Raw genomic sequence first — 22215 nt, forward strand, 5'->3', positions numbered from 1 at the left:
TTCCAGTAAGAGGTCCATTGACTTCACCAGACTCCCAAAAAGGTTAAGAATTCTTGATCTAGCTCCTCCTAATTACAAGTCAAATGCTCTTTCCACTATACCTCCCTTCCCCCTTTCTGAGATACCCCTTCTCAGGGACAGTAATTTTCATGCAATATGCAGAGGGAAACTAATCTTACCTGCTTGGCAAGACAATTAGCTAGTAGTCTCTTCATAGGTCAGGACAAACAAGGAAACTGAAGACTGGAGTTCAGTAACTTTCTCCAGATTAAGAGGGAATAAGTTATATCCATTTCTCTTGAGGTCAAAGGTAGTAACTCTCCTATGGGACCACCCAGTCACCATCGAGATTGCTTTTAAGAAAGTCAGGAAGCTGGAGTCCCACAAGCTGGATAATGAGCTGACCCCATCACCTTTCAGATGTGCTGGGAGGTCAGGTTAGTTTATTTGTTTTTAATTTACCTGAAATGAGAGGAGGTTTGAAAGATCCCTTTGTCACTTGGATCTCCTGAATAGCAATGCCATTTTTTTTGCTCTCTCTCCTTTTCCCCTACCCTTTCTCCTGTTTGCAGGATTAGAAAAGCACTCAGAAAGCCTATTAATCTTTCTGGCGTTGTCAGGATTGATCAGCGAGTTTTATTAAAAAAGCTCCAGGATTTCTTGAAAGGCCTCATTCTCCAGATTTCAAGAAGGGGGAGCCTCCAGCAAGCTCCACGCATGTTGTCTGGATCCTCCTTGTAGTCGAGCCCTCTGGAGTATGTGTTGATGGTCCTGAAGGAGAAAGGGAAGCCTTCTTTTGTTTAAACCTTTTTCTTGGAAGGAAGCCGGTGACCCCCTGATAACATGAACCTTCTTGGATCCAGTGGGGTGTTTCTCTGCCTGCTGCTTGTCCTGCAATGTACCAGCTCATCCTTCGTCAGTGTCAACCTGGGGATGAAGGTGGCAAAGGGCCACTCTGCTTTCCTGTCAAGGGGAGGACCTGCAGTTTTCCATACCCAAGGAAAAAGATGCCTGCAAAGTGGAAGTTGTGATGAATGAGCCTATAACCCAGAGGGTTGGGAAACTCACCCCACAGGTATGTGGTACCAGGTGTTTTCTGTTCCATATCTTTGCCTGTAGGTATATGTGTGCATGTATGTTTTATTTGTCTAGTGAGTCCTGACACTCCAGGCCTGTGTTCATTCACCAGCAGAAGCATATTACAATTAGCAAATAAATATACCAGATAAGATCTGGAATTGAGTCTTGAATGTCACCAGTGGAACAAAGTCATGCCTGTGGATGCTAGGCCTTAGGTCGAAGAAGGGAAAAAGGAGTTGGGGAAGAAGAGGAAGAAAGAAGGTAAGAGAGAAAGAAGGACATATATGTAGTTATAGATATGTTCTAAAAGTGGATGTAAATTTGTCTTTTTGAAAATCTCAAATCTCATTTAAACCACGTTAGATGAGCTTACTAGAGGTGCCTAGGTGGCACAGTAGATAGAGTTCTGGGCCAAGAGTCAGGAAGACCCAAGTTCAAAAGTGACCTCAGACACTTACTAGCTGTGTGACCCTGGGCAAATCATTTCACTTCTATTTGACTCAGTTTCCTCATTTATAAAATGGGTTGTTGTGATGATCAGATGAGATAATAATTGTAAAGCACTTAGCACAGCGCCTGGCACATAGTAAGCATTAAGTGAATGTTAGCTGCCATCATCATCATCATCATCATCATCATCATCATCATCATCATCATCAAAGGTTTCTAGGGGCAACGAGGTGGTACAATGGAAAGTGTTGAATCTGAAGTCAGGAAACCCTGAGTTCAAATCCAGCCTTATATACTTACTAGCTGTATATGACACTGGGCAAATCATTTAACTTCTATTTGCATCAGTTTCCTCGTTTGTAAATTCAGGGTAATGAGAGCACCTCCCTTACAGGGTTTTTATGAGGATAAAATGAGATGATGTTTTTAAAGCACTTTGTAAAATTTAAAGTTCTGCATAAATACAATCTGTTATTATTATTACTATTTGGGACTGACCTATGGTCAGTGCTTTTGTAAAGGGGGAGAATCACCCTTTTAACTTATCAGTTTTCAATATGGTGCCAGGGAAAGAGCATCAGAGCTGGGGTCAAAGTCTTCTACACCTGGCTCTGCCATTCATTTATACAGTGTGACCTTAGGAAAATCCCTTAACTTCTCTGGGTGTTGGTTTGCCAATCTGTAAAATGCTGGAGTTGCTTTATATGACCTCCAAGGTCATGATCCCTAAATCTTTATTTTCTGTGGATCCAATTTTCTTAAAGTGTGGGGCATCATGGGGCACCCAATAATAGCTGAAATTTCGATAGCATCATAATGCTTCACCAAAGAGCTTTCAGCACAATCACCTTGTGGGTGTGAGTATTACTACTCCCCTTTCACAAATGAGAAGCTTGAGGGCCCCACAGGGAAGAAATTTGCCCGTCATCACGCAGCTAGTAAATGAAAGATCTGAGACTTGAACTCAAGTGTGGTGCTCCATCCACCACTCCATGCCTTTATGTAGCACTAACAACAACACAAGCTTCTTTTCCCTGATGTAGATTTAGTTTGCCCCCAGATGAAAGAAAAACATACGTACGACTCAAAAGCGTGTGGCATTGTGCCAGAAGAAATGGGGAGCTTGGACCTGGCTGCTGAACTGAGGGTATCCTTAGCCCCTCCGTTGGCTGAAGCAGGCCCACTCTGATTTTGTTAAAAGGTTTAAGATGACACAGGAGGAGGATAATGAGATGCCTCAGACAAAAATAAAAGTGGCTTATTTTTTCCCTCAGATGGTTAGCTATGGACTTTTTTTTTTTAAATCATCACATTCTGTTTCTAGTCCAATTTAGAAAGAATCACAACATCCCGGAGAGGACACCCTTGGGTGTAGTCAGATCTTCTGTAGCAGCAGTTGGATACTCAAAATCTTCTGAGGGTTTGTACTCCTCTGAGATTTGTGTTCCAATTTGCCAGCCAAAGAGCTCTAGATAAGTCTGAAAAGGCTCCAAGGAAGATCAGCCACAGCTGCTCAGCCCTTGGGCAACAGTTCCCAGTTCTCTTGGACTTTTAAAACCCATGCGCTCACCCCTCAGCCTGTTATGTTATCTTGGGTTTTGGCAATCTAGTCCATAGGACTGAGAATTGAGGATTGAGACCTGGAAGGAATGTCAGAAATCATCTTGTCATGGGATAATAATATCTAGCACCTATATAGCATTGTAAGGTTTGCAAAGCACTTAACATAGGTTATCTAATAACAATAATAATAATTATAGCTAACAATTATATAGTACTACCATATGCCAGGCACTGTGCTTTGTAATCATCTCATTTGATCCTTATAACAACTTCTGGAAATCCGTGCTATTTTTACCCCACTTTATAAATAAGGAAACTGAGGCAGGGAGAAGTTAAGTGACTTGCCCAGGTTCTTCCACCTAGTATGGATCTGAGGCAGTATTTGACCTCAGGTCTTCCTAACTCCAGGTCCAGCGTTTTATTCATTTGCCACCTAGGCATCTGAGGAAATCGGATCATTATAGATTTAGAGACAGAACTTACCTTCGAGGCTACTTCATTCTAACTTTTCATTTTTATAAGTGACGAAACTGAGACCCACGGGAATAGAGCACATACAAGGAAACAGAAATATGTTGAAGGGAAGAGGGGGAATTCTTGTAAGATCTTTGTAACTAATTATAAAGCACTGCAAACAATAATAGCTAGAATTTTATTTTAGTGCTTTGAGGTTGGCTAAATGCTTTACATATATTGTCTGATTTGATCTTCACAACAACCCTGTAAGGTAGGTACTGTTTTTACCTCAATTTCACAGAGTAGGAAATTAGGCAGAGAAGGGTTAAGTCACTTGCTCAGGGTCACACAGCTGATAAGTGTCTGAGACAGGATTTGAATTTAAATCTTACAGATTCTGAGCCCTGTGCTCTATTCACTGTGTCATAGTGTTGTTATCATTGTTGCTTTTGCTGCGAACTTGACTAGCACCCTTTTGCACATTCTGAAGAAAATGGAAGCATGTCTTAAAATTTCCAGAATATATATTTTCCAGGGATAAATCTGATGAAATAGTGGTTTTGAGGCTCAGAAAATTCTTTTGGATCTGGATAAAGCTATGAAATATTGGGAATTTCACTTTCATTTTACCTATATCTTTTAAACTTTCAGAATTGTGCAAAACCATTTGTTTTTAAATCCCCAAAGCTACCAATGGGCTCTTCATATTATTGTCTTCTGACATTTCCTGGTCATTGTAAACTCACCTAGAGCGAGGATGATTCATTAATTTTCTTTTTTTTTTAATCAAAGGTCAAATCTTGTTGGGAATTGTGTTCATGTTTCTCTGAACTGGTATCCTTATGTATTCAGTTTCCATGATATTTTTCCTAGTAAGAAGGCCCAGACACAAAAACATGTTATTCTTTAATATAGTTTAATAGTAAATTCAGACCAAAGCTTGTGTAAACCACTTTTCTGGAGAGACAATTGTGTTAACAATGCCCTGCTGGGTAATGAACAGTTTCATGTGGTTTGCACAGAAAATGTTTTGTTTAACATCTGCTCAATTAGCGTTTTTATTTCATTACTGAAGTTTGTCTTAGAACCAACAGGTTTAATTTTCTATCAGATATTTGAAAAGGGATTTAGATTGGCACACAAAGTACATTCTGTTCAATGATGTCCCTTGATGTATTCAATTAGGTGAACTCCAGGACCCCATGTCTTCCTATGTTTTAGAAATTAGCTTTCTCACGAAATTTCCTGCATTTGTTAAAAATGAGAAATTCATCTTTGCATCCCCAAGCACATAGTAGGAGCTTAAAAATACATTGAAATGTTTTGTTGAATATTTTTTTGGGAATGGCAAAGCACCTCCAACCCCACATCTAACAGGAAATGCGACATTGAGAAAGTGTCTCTAGTTTGAAATGGTTCATTGTCATTAAAGTGAGTAATGAGTTAGGAATGTGTGACAATTTAATTATAAATTGTAATTGAAAAGCAGTTGAAGTGGAAAAAAACAAAGCTAGACAGTAATTAGAAAAGGATTTAGCTCTCCTTTGTTTTAGTTAGTAAATTTATAGACAATTATGGTTGTCGCCTTTTATAAAAGGAAAACATATTAGGAAACATAAAACAGATGTTTCTTTTAACAAAGCAGATTGTCTCTTTTTTACAATGACTATTTGTCAGTAAGATGGAGAAAGGCCTTTTGTTTATCTTTTTCCTTGTTGTCAATTAAAAAGAGAAACCAATGATGTCTCTGGGAAAAGAAAATCACTTCTATTAGTGATAAACTTATCATGAGAGTGGATTGTATTGACTGACAATGTTTGCGATTGTGTAAATGTAAGCTAAGCTTTCAAAATCAAAAGCCAGATATCAAACATTGAGAAACGAGATGCCTGAAATAGCATTTCTCTAGTAGGCCTGGGCTAAAAGCTTAGAGAAGGCCCTTTTAAAAAGGGTTCCTGAATGAAATAATTAGCAATTTTTTCACCTACTGTGGTCAAACTGCAGCAATGAAATTTGTGTAATTTTAACTAAATGCAATTCTTTGCTGGTCTTCCTCTTTTCTTCTATGATAATCTGATAATCTGCTATGAGAGGGTTAATAAAGGTAGTTTTTAGAAATGTATGTAGAATGGAAACTTTAAAAAAATACACATTACCATTGTCAGGGGCTTCATCTTTCAATACGAAGGATGGTGATGATGTATGTGTCTGTGTGTGAGTGTGCTTATGTGCATATATATATGTGTGTGTGTGTGTGTGTGTGTGTGTGTACTGTATGCACACACACATGCGTGTACAAATATATGTGTATACCTATATATAAATGTGCATGTACATACATAAACACATATGCATATATATGTGCATGTGCATATGTACATTCATATGCCTTTCTACATATCACTGACAAAATCTTTGTAAAAAGAGAAATTATGCTTTGTTAAAAGCATATATATGTATGCATGTATACATACATTCATATACACATGTATGTAGACAGAGACAGACAGACAGACAGACAGATAGATAGATAGATAGATAGATAGATAGATAGATAGATAGATAGATGGAACAGCTATGTGGCACAGTGGATAGAGCTGGGCTTGAAGTCAGGAAGACCTGAGTTTGAAACTAGTCTCAGATATTTACTATCTGTGTGACCTGGGCAAGTCACTTAACCTCTAGATCTATCTCAGTTTCCTCAATTATAAAATAAGAGTAGTAATAGCACCTACTTCAAAGGCTGCTGTGAGAATTAAATTAGATAATATTTGTCAAGCTCTTAGCACAGTGCCTGGCACATTTAATTAACATTCCTTTCCCTTTCCCTTGATGTGTGTGTATGCTAGTGTAAATTTTGGAGTGTATATAAACAGTTATAACTTTTACAGGGTGTTTGCATGTGCATGTGTGTACTCAGGTATAAAGTAAATGCTTTTATTGTGTATATATTAAATTTTTGTAAATTGAATCAGATTTCTAATTCACTGGTGGAGTATGAAAATAATTTTGTGATCCAACCTAATCCAACAAGCATTGTTGATGCATATAATCACTCTCTAATACATCCATTTGGTAAGTTTTGATTTTTATGTACCAGGTATGCTTAGAGCACAGCACAGCTGTCTACGCAGGTGCATGGAGGGTAAACCTCTTCATGCATGGTTGTTAGAATAAATAGCCATGAGCTTGCACATTTCTCTAGGCAATTAGTAGGCAGCTTGAAAGAGTAGAATTTGGTGCCATGGCTCTAATAAATACTTATCCTTTATTCACCATACACTAGGTATTTGACTGTTATTTCCTTCCTAATGAAGTAAAGTACACTCATAATGGTTGCCCAATCCTAGATGAAGATGCTGTTAAGTTTAGACTCTACAGGTAAGCCACACTTTTCATTCTGTACAACTATTATATGCTTTGATCAGTGGGTGATTATTGTAAGGTAGTAGGAAGGGGGAAGTGCAAGGTCCAAGGGGTTGCTTAGTAGACAAAGCCGAAGAGCTTCCTTCATGGAAAATGCTTGTGGGCTTCTGGGATCTCAACTTGAAATAGAGAAGACTACAGTCAAAGCTTTCAATGTTATACATTTGGATCATCAAGTCTGGGTTTTATACGGTTCAACTGTTTAACCCTGTACTTCTTCCAGAAATCCTCAAATCTTGCCCTCAGACACTAACTAGTTTTGGGATTCTGGGAAAGTCATTTGGCCTGTCTCAGCCTCAGTTTCCTCATCTGTAAAACCGGGTTAACGATAGCACCTACTTTATGGTGTGGTTGTGAGGATTTAATGAGATAATATTTATAAAGTGCTTTCAAACCTCGAGGCACAAAATAAATCTTATCTATTATTATTACAGATGAGGAAAACAAGGCACAGAGCTGTTAATTAACTTGCTCAGGGTCACTCAGGTAGAAAGTGAACAGGATTTGAATATAAGTTTTTCTCTTCCAAATCTAGCCTTCTCTTCCTTCCCTCCTTCCCTCCCTCTTTCCTTCCTTTCTTCTTTCCTCCTTCCTATCTTCCCTCCCTTTGGAAAAATAAAATAGAATCCTTGAAACAAAAATGCATAGTCAAGTAAAATAAATTCTCATAGTACATGTACAAAAAGATATGTCTCATTCTCCGTCACACTTTCCCTCCACCCTCCTGTCTCCCAAGGAAAGGACGCAGCACAAGAAGGCTGGCGTTCAGTAGGGAGGAGAGAAAACCAGTCTAATTTGTGACTTTGATGAGAATGGGCCTTGAATCTAAGAAACAACCAAAAGTCTATTTGACAGTCAGGATGAGTCATCAAAAATCCTAACTCTGCTCTCTTTCTTTATCCAGATTTACAGAGACTGAAACCTTCACTGAAACTTTTATCCTTCGGGTTTATCTCCTGGAGCCAGATTGTAGCATCATCCAGATGAACACCAGGGCACTGGAGGTGCCTGAGTTCTATGGCCTGTCCAGAAAAATTGATAAGAACGTGCTCAGTTTTGATTATGAGAGAAGGATGAATCTGGAATGCACCATAAGGCTCTCTCCATTAGAAACTGGCCTACCAGCCCATGGTCAGCTTGTCACTGTGGAGCCGCAGCAAGGCGAACCTCGAGGAGATCAGCCCCACAGCTTTTTCCCCGAGTCCCGTATGCCATTTTAAAATATTATTATTAGTATTACTTAATATTGTTGACTTAGATAAATGGATGAATGCTAGACCTTAAAGCATAGATAAGGTAGGCATAGATGGGAGAAAGATAGGGGATTTCAGGCAGGGGCACAGCATGAGCAAAGACAGGGAGGTAGGAAGAAACAGACTTTATTCAGGCGATTGTGAGTAGATATAACCCATTGATTAGAGCAAAGGGTTCATGTACAGTAGTTCAATTAAATTAAATTTAAATTGTCTACTATATGCCTAGCACTATCCTATCCACTGAGAATATGAGAAAAATGGAATTGTCTCTGCCCTTGATAAGCATGCATTTTACTTTTTTTTTGTTATTATCATTATTATTTTTTGGTGAGGCAGTCAGGGGTTAAGTCACTTGCCCAGAGTCACACAGCTAGTATCAAGTGTCTGATAGTGCCACTCAGGGTCACTCACTTCCTCTTGACTCCAGAGCTGGTGTTTTGTCCACTGTGCCACCTAGCTGCCCTCATGCATTCCACTCTTAATTAAGACTGAAAGGAGCTGGGGGTGGGGTTGCATAAATCTAAAATCTCAGGTACCAGGGAAGTTGAAGTTGGCAAACCTCAAGCTGAGGCTACAGTCAGCTACTCAGATCGGGTGTTTGCATTAAGTTTGTCATAAATATAGTGAGCCCTGGAGCAGGAGTGGCCACCAGGTGGGGAGGGGGAGACAGCTTAGCTCAGAAACAGAAGAGCTCAAAGCTCCTGGGCTGATCAGTAAAGAGATCAGAGTGGGAGGATCCCCTGCACTTCCAGCCTGGGGGAGATGAGGAGAGAGAGAGGGGGAGGAGGAGAGGGAGAGGGAGGGGAAAAGGGAAAGGTCCTGAATTCTATTCACTACTCTACCTAGCTGCCTCAAAGGCATAGCTTTTGAAAATTCAGGTTCACCTCCTATGCTCATGTTAAGTCACTGAAAGAAGCTTTTAAAGGAGATGATCATGGGTTGAAACAAAGAAAGAACATTTATATGCTCTCTCTCTCTCTCTCTCATTCTCTGTCTCTCTCTCATTCTCTCTTTCTCCTTCCCTCTCCCTTTCTCCCTCTCCCTCTGTTCTCCCCCCACAAAACCACACTGAAATTCTGGCAGAGCCCTAATCAGAGAATTACTCTTTGTGAATAAAACACTCTGTGATGTGGGCTCAGTCACATACATCCTCTCATGCTCTGTGCTGGTCGCTTATGCGTCTGAGCCCACCCCATCCATCTCCTAGCATACTCCTTTCCTCTGTGGAAATATTGAGGGGCAACTAGATGTCATAGCGGGTAGAGCACCGGCCTTGGAGTCAGTAGGGCCTGAGTTCAAATGTGACCTCAGACACTTGACACTTACTAGCTGTGTGATGCTGGGAAAGTCACTTAACCCCTTTGCCTACCAAACCCCCTTTCCAAAAAAAGGAACTATTGAGACCTCAGAATTGTGCTATTCAAATATCTCACTTGATGTGAACCAGGCTTTTCCCCCCAAACCTTGAGATCTAACATATACTGGAACTCTGGCATTGGAGCACGGGTGAAATGTAATGTAGTTTTCCCTTTGCTTCCATACTCCCTCATCCCGCAGTCCCAAAGCTTACTTTGCACCTGATGTCACCAACAAATTGCCAGGAATCTACACCTAATCCACTAACAGACTACCAGGGATCTGCCTGTCCCAGAACATCCACAAGCGTCAGTTCTCTCGGCTTCTGCAGTCATATTCGACCCTATTCATTCACCATCTCTAATGCCACCAATAATATTTCCAAGCCCCAAACTCATTTTCTGTCCACATTTCACACTCCATGCTTCACCATTGTCAACTCCCACAAACACCTAGGAGCTAACTTGGAACCACAGCCACTGTGCTAAAGATCAGAACCAGGAAGACACCTGACATTTCCTTCTAATTCCCTTATAGCCATTGGGGGTTAAGGGATTGGGTGAAAACACGATAATTAATAGCTATGAGAGACTTCTTTTGTAGTGCAGGCTGCTACCTATTGATTCAGTTTTATTTGTTCTTTACTGTGATTTCTAGAAATTCAGACCGGTTCCTTTATTACAAAAGGCAGGAAATCAATTCCTGATAGTGAATTCATTCATGCAATCAACATTCTGCATAAAAGTTAGGGATTATAAAAAAGAGTTTGATAGTGATGTATTTTTTTATTTCATATTTATTCAAACACAACATACATTCTATAAATATTTTATATTTAAACTTTGATTAGATTTTGTTTTTATTCATAATGAGCTATGATTGGGAACCCATCCCAATTACACTTTTTAAAGGTGTTTTCAAGTCCTTCAGCCCTGCAGAACAGCTCGGGGCAACGCAGGGGTATCTGGGACACAGCAAGAAAATGTGGCTTCTCTGACTTTCCAGATGATGGCTGCAGGCTATGCCTGCGGTTTTGGGGAGGCCAGCCTGGTCCCATCACATCTGTCTACTTATCCACATTGTTTGATCTCACCCTCACTCCCTTTAGTTTCTTGTAATAAGTAGGTGAGAGATTATTTCTACAATTAAATTATCCCATTGTGATAATGGAAATAATTGCTTATCCCTGGTGGCTGGTGAATGATTCCATTGATGCCTTAAGAGAGAACATTTTACATTCTCTTTCTTGATGAGATGTGAGAGACTTTGGCCAAAGGATAACTAATCATATTGTTTTCACTAAACTTATGAGGCCGCTGACCTTCATGTGCCACACATGAAGCCTCTGAAAAAAGCTGCTTTGAAATGAGTCCCTGGCCCATTTGCCAGGGATGAATAGGGATGTGCTGGTTGGGTGGTAAAGAACACATAATTCATTTAGTTTTCTGGTACTGCATTTCCTGAGGGGGTAGAGAGGCTCATGAGAGCCTTGTGGCCTGGTCAATTGATTGTACTTTTCAGCAAATTACATACTTTGAGGATAACCACCAACTCTGCTATGGATATGAAGTTTGATGAAAAGGGAACACATGATCATTGTGGGAGGGTTGGTGGAAGGGGGTTGGTATGGAATCCATGACAGAGAGGCTTTGTAATGTGTTGCCTTTTGTTTTCTAGCATTTTTAATCAAGTGAATTTTTAATACATTATCTGTTTGTTTCAGAATACAGAAAGATCCACGGTGCCGTAGTGGCAGCTGTGCCCCAGGGTTGAAGAAGACTGAGAGTCTTAAAGTCAGCTGTGAGGAGTTTTTGCTAATGGGGTTGCGATATCAGCACTTGCACCCCCCTTCTCCGAATATCGATTATATCTCCATCAGGCTGGACCTTACTGATATGAGAAGTAAATCCATATACAAGGTAGAACTCAGGGTGATGGCTGTATATTTCCTGGTGGACTTATAGCAGTTAAATAAAGTCGGGATGCTTACCTCTGGATTCTGGGTCTTAGGGAGGCCCCATGTTGGATGTAGTTGGAAAGCCCAAGGACTCAAGGAGGCGGTATACTTGAGGAAGAGACAATGTTAGTATTAACAACAGTGATTTTTTAAAAAAAAATGGTTCATGGAACTCACATACAATCAGCACATAATCATCTTGTTCTATCTGCTTCTCTCCTTCCCTCTGCCCCACCACGTATTATCACCTGGGTAATTCAGGTGAGTCTATAGCTGGCTACTTGACAATAGTGTTATCTTTATCCCCTATATATATATATATATTTTATATTTATATATATATATATATATATATATATATATATATATCTGTATATATGTACTCCCATCAGATTACATTTTGTTCTTGCTAAGGTCTTCTTTTCTTCTTTAAGCTGGCCCTAGATAGTTAATTCCATCAGCTTTTATCTGTTGTGCCGGGTAAGGGGCCCATACAGCGTGAGTTAGTCAAAGCTCCACACCTTCCTTGGGATGAGCCTATGTAGTAGCATTTATTCCAGCAGTGTGGGTATTCCTTCTAACAATACAGACTGAAACCAATCCATGACTGGCCATCTTGTATAAGTCTTGTCTGTCCTCCTGTGAGTTTACCTTGGGCTATCCATCCCACATTCTGGGGGCCTTCCTTATGTTCTCCTGAAATTGAGAGAATACCAGTGCAACATGCTGGTTGACCATTGCTCTCTTTTTTCTTTTGATACATAGAATCATAGACTGAGAGCTGGAAAGAATCTCAAAGGCCATCAGTCCAATTCCCTTATTTTTCAGATGAGGAAACTGGGGCTCAGGGAATAGTGGACCATTTCTTCTTCTGGTCACGTATTTCCCTTACGTTGTCCACATCATTTTTCCTGTGTAATTATTTATTATGTCATGTATCCTGCCCACACCCCATCTACACCTCTACATTTCCTACTGGTTGATCTTCATCTCTAATTGTTTGGGGATTGTAGTCTTCTATAACTCATAACCATGCAGAGTCATAGGAAAAATATTGTTTCAGGGAGGATCTTGGGGCTGTTAGAGCTATATAGTAGCCCAAAGGGAATCTAACCCATTCTCTTCCAGTTCATTTTTAGTACTGTTGTCCATCTGTAATCTCTATAACAGGTTATATGTACTGGTGGATGAGCTTTATAGGACCTAGAGAAAAACTAGCTTCCGTCAAAACTGCTATCAGAAACAAACTGTTTTGCTTTAAAGCAGTCAGAGAAACTTTACTTTTATCAAAGCATGGGATTTAGTGAGTAGGATGTCAAGGAGACAGGGCATCGAGTAGATTTTTCCTGTAAGTTAATCTACCCATCTCTCTTCCTAGTCTCTTCCAATAAAGATTGTCAGAGAATATACTTTGGTGCTCATGCATTCTGGAGATTGCAACTGGTCTGTGCCTCGCAATTTTTACTCATGCCTTCCTATAATTTTGCCAAAGGAATATACTCAATATGCTTAAGATCTTCCTCACTTTTCCTTGGTAGCATAAGGATGTCAGTAGAGCACACAGGCCGTCCATGGGTTATCTAAGTCTCATTAGTTTCAAAATGCTGTTTTCCTCATCTAGCTTCCCTAGTCTTCTAACCCAGGTGAAAACATGAATATGCTTGGGGATTGTTTGAAAGACTGGTGGTCATTTCATGTCATGTGCATGGTTCTGTTCCTCCTCTCCAAAGGGAAGAAATTAGACCACCTAGTTTCTCGGGTTCCTTCTCGCTCTAAATCCTTTTGTCCTCTGATCCAGTTTTAGTCTGAATCTGAGACTCTACTTTTATAGTGTCATAGATAACAGATGTTTTTTGCAAAAGTCTGATCATGCCTGCATTTAATTTAAGAAAGTTGTTTTGGGGGGAAAATAGTTAATTAGTTTGGACTTCTTCAATCCCCTGGCATTTCTCCAGCTCAAGAGAGCTAACTCAACTCTGGTGGTAACCTTATTGGTAATAATGGTTATAAGATACCTTGAACCAGACAGTGTTAAAGTAGGGAGGAACCTTAAAGGCTGTCTAATCTAATCTCATTTACACACACACACACACACACACATACGGAGGCAATTGGGGTTAAGTGATTTTCCCAGGGTCACGTAACTAGTAAGTGTCTGAGGCTGGCTTTGAACTCAAGTCCTCTTGACTCAAGGGCCAAAGCTCTATTCATTGCACCACCTAATCTCACTTTAAAGAAGGGGAAGCTGAGACTTTTACCCAGTCATTATAATTAATTTGCAGTAGAGCAGTATCTAGAATTCAAGTCTCCTGAATCACAGTTTTGTATGCTTCCAAATAATCACAATCATAATAGATAACATTTATATAGCACTTACTATGTGCCAGGCACTCTGCTGACTGCTTTACAATCATTATCTCACAATAACCCTGGGAGGTAGGCACTGTCATTATCCCCATTTTACAGATGAGGAAACTGAGACCAATAGAAGTTCAATGATTTGTCCAAGGTCGCACAGCTAATAGGTGCCTGAGTTTGGATCTAAACTTGGATTTTCGGGATGCCAGGCCTGGCACTCTACTCACTGTGCTGCCTAGCTGCCCACATAAAGCGTCTTATAGTTTGGAAGAATTCTATACCTCAGTGGAAAATGATAACTGACCTTTCTACAGCACTTGGCAATTTTCAAAGTACTTTATATACTTTTTCTCATTTGAGCTTCGTCATAGTTGTGGGACGTTAACCATTTGTGAAGTCAGGTATTCCTGATTCTGCATATGGAAAGAACCCTGTGGTATACCATGCCATCTGGACGGTCTCCATTGCCTGCCACCCAGTTTGCAGAATCTGCATGTAGTACTTGTGTTTGTCCTTATAAATAAGCTAGTAAATGAAAAAAAAATATGTATTGAATTGTGCGTTAATGGCTGGTGAATTTTTTTTAAATTTTAATTTTTTGATAAAGAGGTGGTTTGGTCTCTGGAAAATAAGGTAACTGAATACTTTCAATTCAATACACATTTGTTAAATGCCTACTCTATTCAAGGTACTTGAGTTTATAATGAGAAATAGAGAGCCCATGTGGTACTGTGGAAAGAACAGTGGATTTCTAGTCAAAGGAGCCATATTTAAATTAGTTTTTGTGTGACTGTGGGCAAGTCTCTTCGGGCCTCAGTTTCTTCATATATAAAAAAAGTGAGGGGAATTGAGGTAAATGCCTTTCAGGGTTGGGGTTGCTCTCTGGCTCTAAATCTAGGCTACTGTGATCTGGGAACGAGGGTGTTATGGACTCTGTGCTAGTTTAGCTCAGTAAAGGGTGCAATGTATGGGGGTTTTATTTGTTTATTCATTTTCTAATATGGTCTTTTTCTCCTCCCAAAGTCAGAGAGTGTGTGGCTGCCTGTATCCATCAAAGCAGCCTTTCCCAATCAGATCCCCAGGGCTGCATTCATGCCCACCTACATTCTGGAGGTGGATCAATTTATCCTGAGCTCTATCACCACCTCTACTGTGGACTGTGAAGATGATGAGACACCCAAATCTTTGCTGGTGTTCAACATCACCAAGCCTCCTGTCCAGGGGTACTTCACTCACTTGCTGGATCACACCAAAGAGATCTCCTCCTTCACCTGGAAAGATCTAAGTGACATGCAGATTGCCTATCAGCCTCCCAACAGCAGCCACACCGAGAGAAGAAATTATGAGGTAACTTGGGTGGAAATAATGCTCTTAGCTTATTGAACTGATTAAAGACTTTAAGCAGCTGTTCAGTTCGTCACCACTTTCCCTAACCCTGTCAAACAGCTTTCATGTAAATTTTATTCAGTAGATGAGAATCCAGACATAGGCATAAATCTGTCCAAGTGGCCCCTGGATTATTATGGGTGGAAGAGTTGCTAAGAATGAAGGCAGACCCTTTCTTCTGAAGAATTCTGTGGTTTATGGAAAGTAAATGGATATTTATGTAGCTTTTTTTTTTCCTCTTGGGCTCCCCAAATTGAAGTTTATGAAGATGCTTTCAAGGAAGAAGTTTCTCAAAACTCACTTGGAAGTTCACTCTAATACTGAATAGACTTATCTGTCAGAAGATTCTTCCTGTCTAATCTAGAGCCCCACTGACTGCAATTTAAGCTCATTTCCTCCAATTTTTCTGGAGAATAGCTGGCTACACTCTCCCATATAATAGACTGTTACTTACCTCAAGACCTACCAAGAAGTTGGTGAAAACATGGTGAAAAGTTGAAATTGATGTTGTTAAGGATTATTGTAGAAAATGAATGTCCCCAGGGTTAGCAAATTGCCTTCCATGTAATTTAAGCATTTTTTCCATACTTGCCCTCAAGGACAGAAAGACTTTTAAGGCTGTAAATACTTGGTTTGACCCTTTGCTTTCATTTCCCTCTCTCAACTGTGAGAGCCCCAGTTATTCTTTTGATGACCTTGCCCCTCAAAACTTCCTGTGATGGAGTAATTTTCTAATTATTGACACAGATTTCCCTCCAGCTACAGATCCAGCCATGCTACTATTTAGTGGGTTACTGTGCGAGTATTTTGGCTTTGGAAATACCAAACGGACCTTGAAACTAAGGGTGTGGGAAATGTGACTACTAGAACAAGAACTGTCAGTTTATTAAATTCATTTATTTAAACACCTACTGTTAATAGAGTACCGTATTCAGTGGCAGAGCGGGATTGAGTTTAGATAAGACACGATCTTGTCTTTGTGGAACTTATGGCTCAGTAAGAGAATTCTGTATCTCACACACGCTCACACACACTCACACACAGTGCACCTATAATTATCTCTTTTATTTGAATAAAGATAATCCAAACTTCAGTTGATTTTACTACTGGGTGTAGTTACTAATTTGAGCAAGTCAGTTAATCTCCTTAGGCCTCAGTTTCTCCATCTCTAAAATGACTGGGTTGGAATAGGTGGAGCTAAGTTTCTTTACAGTCCTAAGACTATGATCTTATGAGCTGTGTGTGGCCTGGAAACCATGATCACCTGTGGGTTTGGGGCCCAGCTGGTTTGGGCAAGGCTTCTAAAAGAAACTTTGCAATGGTCCTGATTCCAATTGGATTATCTATAGTTATTTATGATTTGGACCAGTGGTTTATAGAATCAAGAGTTATTGTGTTATTTTTATCTTTTTCTACCTAAGTTTCTACCTAAGTTTCCATTCTACCCTGAATGGAAAGGGCTACCTTACAGGTCATTTAGTCTAACATACAAGGAAAATAGAACCAAGAAAATGAAGTTAATTACCTTAGTTCACATGGGTTATAAAAGGACAGAGTCCAAGTGTGAACCCAAGGATTACAGTTTCTAAACCAATGCTCTTTCTAATATAGAACTTGTGTTCCATGTTTATTACTTCTTTCATTAGTGATGACTTCTGTTTTGCTCTTGAAGTGAGAATTGCTTGTGGTAATCTCAAACCCAAGTCTCTAAATAGTTGCTAGTTGCTCTGAAAATGCCTTCATCCCCTTGGTTAGATAAATAGGTCATTAAATTAAACATTTTTGTGAAGAGAAACATTGAGATGGTAACAGTACAACTATATCAATGGTATGAACTTAAACTAAATATGCAATTTGAGTTTAAGACCATAGATGTAGAGCAAGGATTCTTAACTTTTTCTGTATCATGAACCCCTTTGACAATCTGATGAAGACCTTTTCTCAGGATGTTTTTAAATGGATTTTTAAAATTTTTATTATTTTTATTTTTAACATTTAAAAAATTGAGTTCTCAATTTTCTCCTTTTCTCCCACCCATAGAGAAGGCAAACAATATGTCCATTATACATATGAAGTTATGTGAAACATATTTCCATATTAGCCATATTGGAAAAAAGGCGAGAAAAATAAAGTGAAAAAAGTATGCTTCAGTTTGCACTCAGAATTTATCAGTTGTCTCTCTGGAAGTGGATAACATTTTTCATCATGGATGTTTTGGAATTATTGTTGTCTTGATCAGAGTAGCTAAGTCTTTCAAAGTTGTTTATCCTTACAATATTGCTGTTACTGTGTACAGTATTCTCCTGGTTCTGCTTACTTCACTTTGGATCATTTCACATAGGTCTTCCTGTGTTTTTCTGAAAGCATGCTGCTTGTCATTTCCTCTATCACAATCATATATCACAACTTGTTCAGCCATTCCCCAGTTGATGAGCATTCCCTCAGTTTCCAATTCTTTGCCACCACTAAAGGAGCTGCTATTTAAAATATATTTTAAAATACAAGAACTTAAAGGAACCCAAAGGTGTGTGAAAATAAAGATGCATTCTTTCCTATCTAAGATCTCCTGAAATATATCCATGAACAATCTGTACATCCCAGGTTAAGAACCCCTAGCTTTGAATGTATTTCCTCTCTATGGCCAACTTTTGGAATTTCTTATTCCCTTGAAGGCTAAATTTAAGTGTCACCTTACATGGGAACGTTAGCCTTTTCTGATTCCTCTAGTTAGTATACTTTTTCTACCAAATTATGCTGTGTATACTTTATACTAATTCATCTCTGTAAATATTATGTGTGTGTCTCCCCCTCCTCAGTTGAATGTAAAATCCTTGAAGACAGAAACTATTAAATCACCACCTTTGTAGCCCTGATGCTTGGCATAATGTCTTGCATATAGTAGATGCTTAGTAAGTTCTTGTTGAATTAAATTGAATGGCAGTAGTGATGCTCTGGCATTAGGCAGGGAACAGCCTGGACTTATTTTCATTTTCCTTCTAGCACATGCCCTGTTTTATATGGCATCTTGTCAGTGAGTGCTGCAAATGGGTCTCTCTATCTTTAACAGGTGGAGTTTGAAGTATATGACTTCTTCTTTGAAAAAAGTTTACCAATCACAGTCCACATCTCTATCAGAACAGCAGACACAAATGCTCCTCGAGTATCATGGAACATGGGTGAGGTTCAATATTGCTTACTGTGCAAATTGTACTCAAAGATATACTAAGGGGTTCCTAGGATCTTGTGTTTTAAAACTGGAAGGAACCATAAGAAATCATTTTATCCAGGGAATGTGAAATAATGGATAGAGTGCTAGACTTGGAGTCAGGAAGACCTAGGTTCAAAATCACTCCTCAGACACTTACTAGCTGGGTAGCCACTTTACCTCTCTGCCTCAGTTTCCCTATCTGTAAAATGAGGGGGTTGAACCTGGTGGTCTCTAACGTCCCTCCCATCTCTAAATCTACGATCATCATTTTACAACTGAAGGCTGAAGATGTTGGATTCATAGAATCATAGCACCCCCAAATTAGAAGAGATCTCAGAGATCATCTAGTTCAACCTATAACCAAAGAGTTAAGTCTTTTAGGCTCCTTAAAGTGGATGTTTTATATAATCATGAGTCATGGTCATTATAGTTTTTGTTATTAGAATTATTAATAATTAACTTTACTCTTAATAAATAAGATTCAAGTTCACACAGTGGTAGAAGAGACCAGAGCCTTTTGAAGCTCAGTTTCATTATCTATAAAATGAGGGTAAAGATCTTTGTCCAACCTCTTGCTCATAGGGCTGCTCTGAGGTTCAGGTAGGCTAAGGCATCCACAGTTATTTGTAGACCTTAAAGCTCTATAGAAATGTCAGCTATTAGAACTCAAGCCCGTTGCCTCCTGGCTAGATTCAGTGAGTTAAACAAATTTTTCAGTGAAGTGAAGAAAGACGATGTTTCTCTTTTATGCTTAAGAACTTCCTAGAAAAGAAAGATTATCAATATTCATTCCTGAGCTAAGTAGGGTTCTATGGCTCAGATTACTTGTTTGTTGTTTATTCATTCCAGTCATGTCCATCTCTTCGTGACCCCACTTGGGGTTTTCTTGTCAAAGATACCAGAGTGGTTTGCCATTTCCTTCTCTAGCTCATTTTACAAATGAAGAAAGTGAGGCAAACAGGGTTAATTGACTTGCCCAGGGTCACACAGATAGTTTGTGTTTGAGGACAGATTTGAATTCAGGAAAATGAGTCTTCCTTGCTCGGGACTTTATCCACTGTACTACCTAAGTGCCCCAAATTGCCTGAGAAGGATCTTAATATTATTAATACCAATGCACATTTCTCTAATGCTTTAGGTTTTCAGACCACTTTCCTCATTAAAGATTAGCAGCATTTTTTAAAACTTTTTTTATTTAGTATTTTTCCCCAGTTACTTGTAAAAACAATTTTTAACATTCATTTTTAAAACTTTGAGTTCCAAATTCTTTCCCTTCCTCCTGCCCCTCTTCCTCCTGAGAAGGCAAGCAGTTCAATATAGGTTTTACATGTGTAGTCACGTAAAACATATCCATAAAAGTCATGTTGTGAAAGATAACATAGACAAAAAAAGTTCAAGAAAAATAAAAAGTAAAAAAAAAAAGTGTGTTTTTAATCTGTATTCAGACACCATCAGTTCTTTCTCTGGGGGTGGATAACAAGCATAAGCATTTTTATGTCCATTTTATAGATGAGGAAGCAGAGGCCTTGAGAACTGAAATAATTGGCCTAGGGTCATACAGTTAGTGTTTGAGGTAGGGTTTGGGGGGCACTAACTCTAGGGCTAACACTTTTCCTACTATATACCATGCTGCCTGTTTGAAAGATTATTTGACTTTAAGCTTAATTGACATTCATTTGATAAGGAGTAAAAATAATTTGGAAAGTTATGGTTTATGCATGGGCAATGTAGGAAGTTTTTGCTGGACTGTGCATATGTTTATGAGAGTTTTATTTTTATTTATATTTAATTTGGAAGGGAAGTAGGAGGGAGAGATAATAAATACATGAAAAAATAAATAAAATACAGTTAAAATAGTTTTTGAACAAAGAAGTATATGTTTTACTTAAAAAATAACATTTTGGAAAACTTAAAAGGTTCATATTAATTCTTTCCTCCACCATCCAACAATTATGATATACATTCTCCTTTCTTACATATCTTCTTTTTATTGATAATTTTTATTCTTACATCATATTTATTTTCAAATATATCTTTCTATAGTCTCATACTCAGTGAACCTTTGTCATAGAGGTTAAAAAAGAAAGAAAAAAGGGATTCAGCAAAACTAACCCACTTTGACTGACAATGTATGAAATATTTCATATTCATAGTCCCTTTCAGTGAAAGCAGGGAGTGAATTTTTGCAATTGTTCTGTAAGGGATAACTTGGTGATTATACAGTTTTAATTTGATACAGTTTCAGTATAAAAGTTTGAAAGTGTCAAAATGATAATGTTTGATTATAACTTTAGAGATTTAAACTGTATGGGAAGTAAAGGAAACAAACAAAATATTTACCTTTGACTTGGGAAGCAAGTCCAATACGTCCTCCACAAAACTGCCAAAATAATCTTAAAGTGGATCTGATTATGGCCTCTGCTGCTTGAGAACTTTCAATGGATCCCTGTGGCTTCTAGTAGGCAACTAGGTGGCACAGTGGACAGAGTGCCAGGCCTGAAGTCAGGAAGACCCGAGTTCAAGAATCTGGCCTCAGACACTTACTAGCTATGTAACCCTGGGCAAGTCACTTAACCTCTACCTCAGTTTCTTCAACAGTAAAATAGGGATAATAATAGAATCTACCTCCCAGGGTTATTGTGAGGATCAAATGAGATAATATTTATAAAAGCGCTTAACGAAGTGCTTGGGCATAGGGTAGGCTCCATATAAATGCTTATTCTCTTCCTATTCCCTAATATAAAATGAACAACTCTTTAGCTTGTCCTTCACAGCACTTCGCAACCTGGCTCTACCTTTCTAGGCTTACTGCACTTCTCTTCATGAGCTATTTTTTCCAGTCAAATTGGCTCACTTGCTCTTTCCCAAATTTGTTCCCCCAAACATCTCCTGCTTATGTGCCTTTGACCAGGCTGTCAATAGTACCTAGAATGCATGCCTTCCTAATGTCTGCCCCTTAGAATCCTTCATTGTATCCAATGCTTAGTCCTATGGAAATAACCTTCTTGAAGCCTCTAGTTGTTACTGCTTTCTCTATCCTTAAATTATCATGCCAGCCAGTACTTAGGCATGATCCGTGTTTCACTTCCCTATCTCCTCCATCCACCTTCCCCAACCCCAGTGAAATGTAAGTTGCTCCATGTGGGCAGGCAGGCACTCTATTTTTGGCTTTGTTTTTCACTGTGTTTGCACATGGAAGACACTTAATGCATGCTTGCGAGATTGGACTGGAGGTATCTGTACTTAATCAAAATAACCATGCCTTAGGTGATAGAACTTCCTTGGCTAGCTACTTTATAACTTTGTAGACAAGTCTCTTTCTGTCTCTGTGCCTCAGTTTCCTCGTGTGTAAACCAACACTGAAGTGCTAGATGATTTCCAAAGTTCTTTTTGAGTTCTGATTCTAATTGTTCCAGGTTCTTAGAGAAGATCATCAGAATAGCAGTCTCTATGAACACATTTGCTCATTGCTTTCTGCCTCTGTTTTCCCTTTGAAGAATCTGTCTTAAGGATATGATTTGACAAACAACTAAAATGCAATAAGTATTTTTGAAAGGAAAATTGATCCAGAGTACCTTAAAATGCTTTCAAAATGTCTATTTGCAGATAGTCCTGCAAGGGTAATGTCCTAGTTTTCTATTCTCATGGCTCTCTCTCTTTTTTTTTTTTGTTAGTTCTTTGGCTAGGCAATGGGGTTAAGTGACTTGCCTAGGGCCACT

General features: G+C 39.0%; 1 protein-coding gene across 1 annotated transcript in view; it reads left to right on the plus strand.

Moving 5' to 3' along the window:
• The window catches only part of FREM1 (FRAS1 related extracellular matrix 1), an 82197-nt gene that overhangs the window by 29566 nt on the left and 30416 nt on the right, over positions 1-22215 (plus strand). Inside the window, 8 exon segments of the mRNA XM_078152489.1 lie at positions 573-969; positions 971-1075; positions 6836-6930; positions 7880-8208; positions 8951-8958; positions 11318-11506; positions 14926-15249; positions 18356-18464. Coding sequence (XP_078008615.1) covers positions 844-969; positions 971-1075; positions 6836-6930; positions 7880-8208; positions 8951-8958; positions 11318-11506; positions 14926-15249; positions 18356-18464 — 1285 coding nt within the window. The 5' untranslated portion in view covers positions 573-843.

This window comes from Phascolarctos cinereus, unplaced genomic scaffold (assembly GCF_003287225.1).
Source record: "Phascolarctos cinereus isolate Bilbo 61053 unplaced genomic scaffold, phaCin_HiC Scaffold_4;HRSCAF=312, whole genome shotgun sequence".
NCBI lineage: Eukaryota > Metazoa > Chordata > Mammalia > Diprotodontia > Phascolarctidae > Phascolarctos > Phascolarctos cinereus.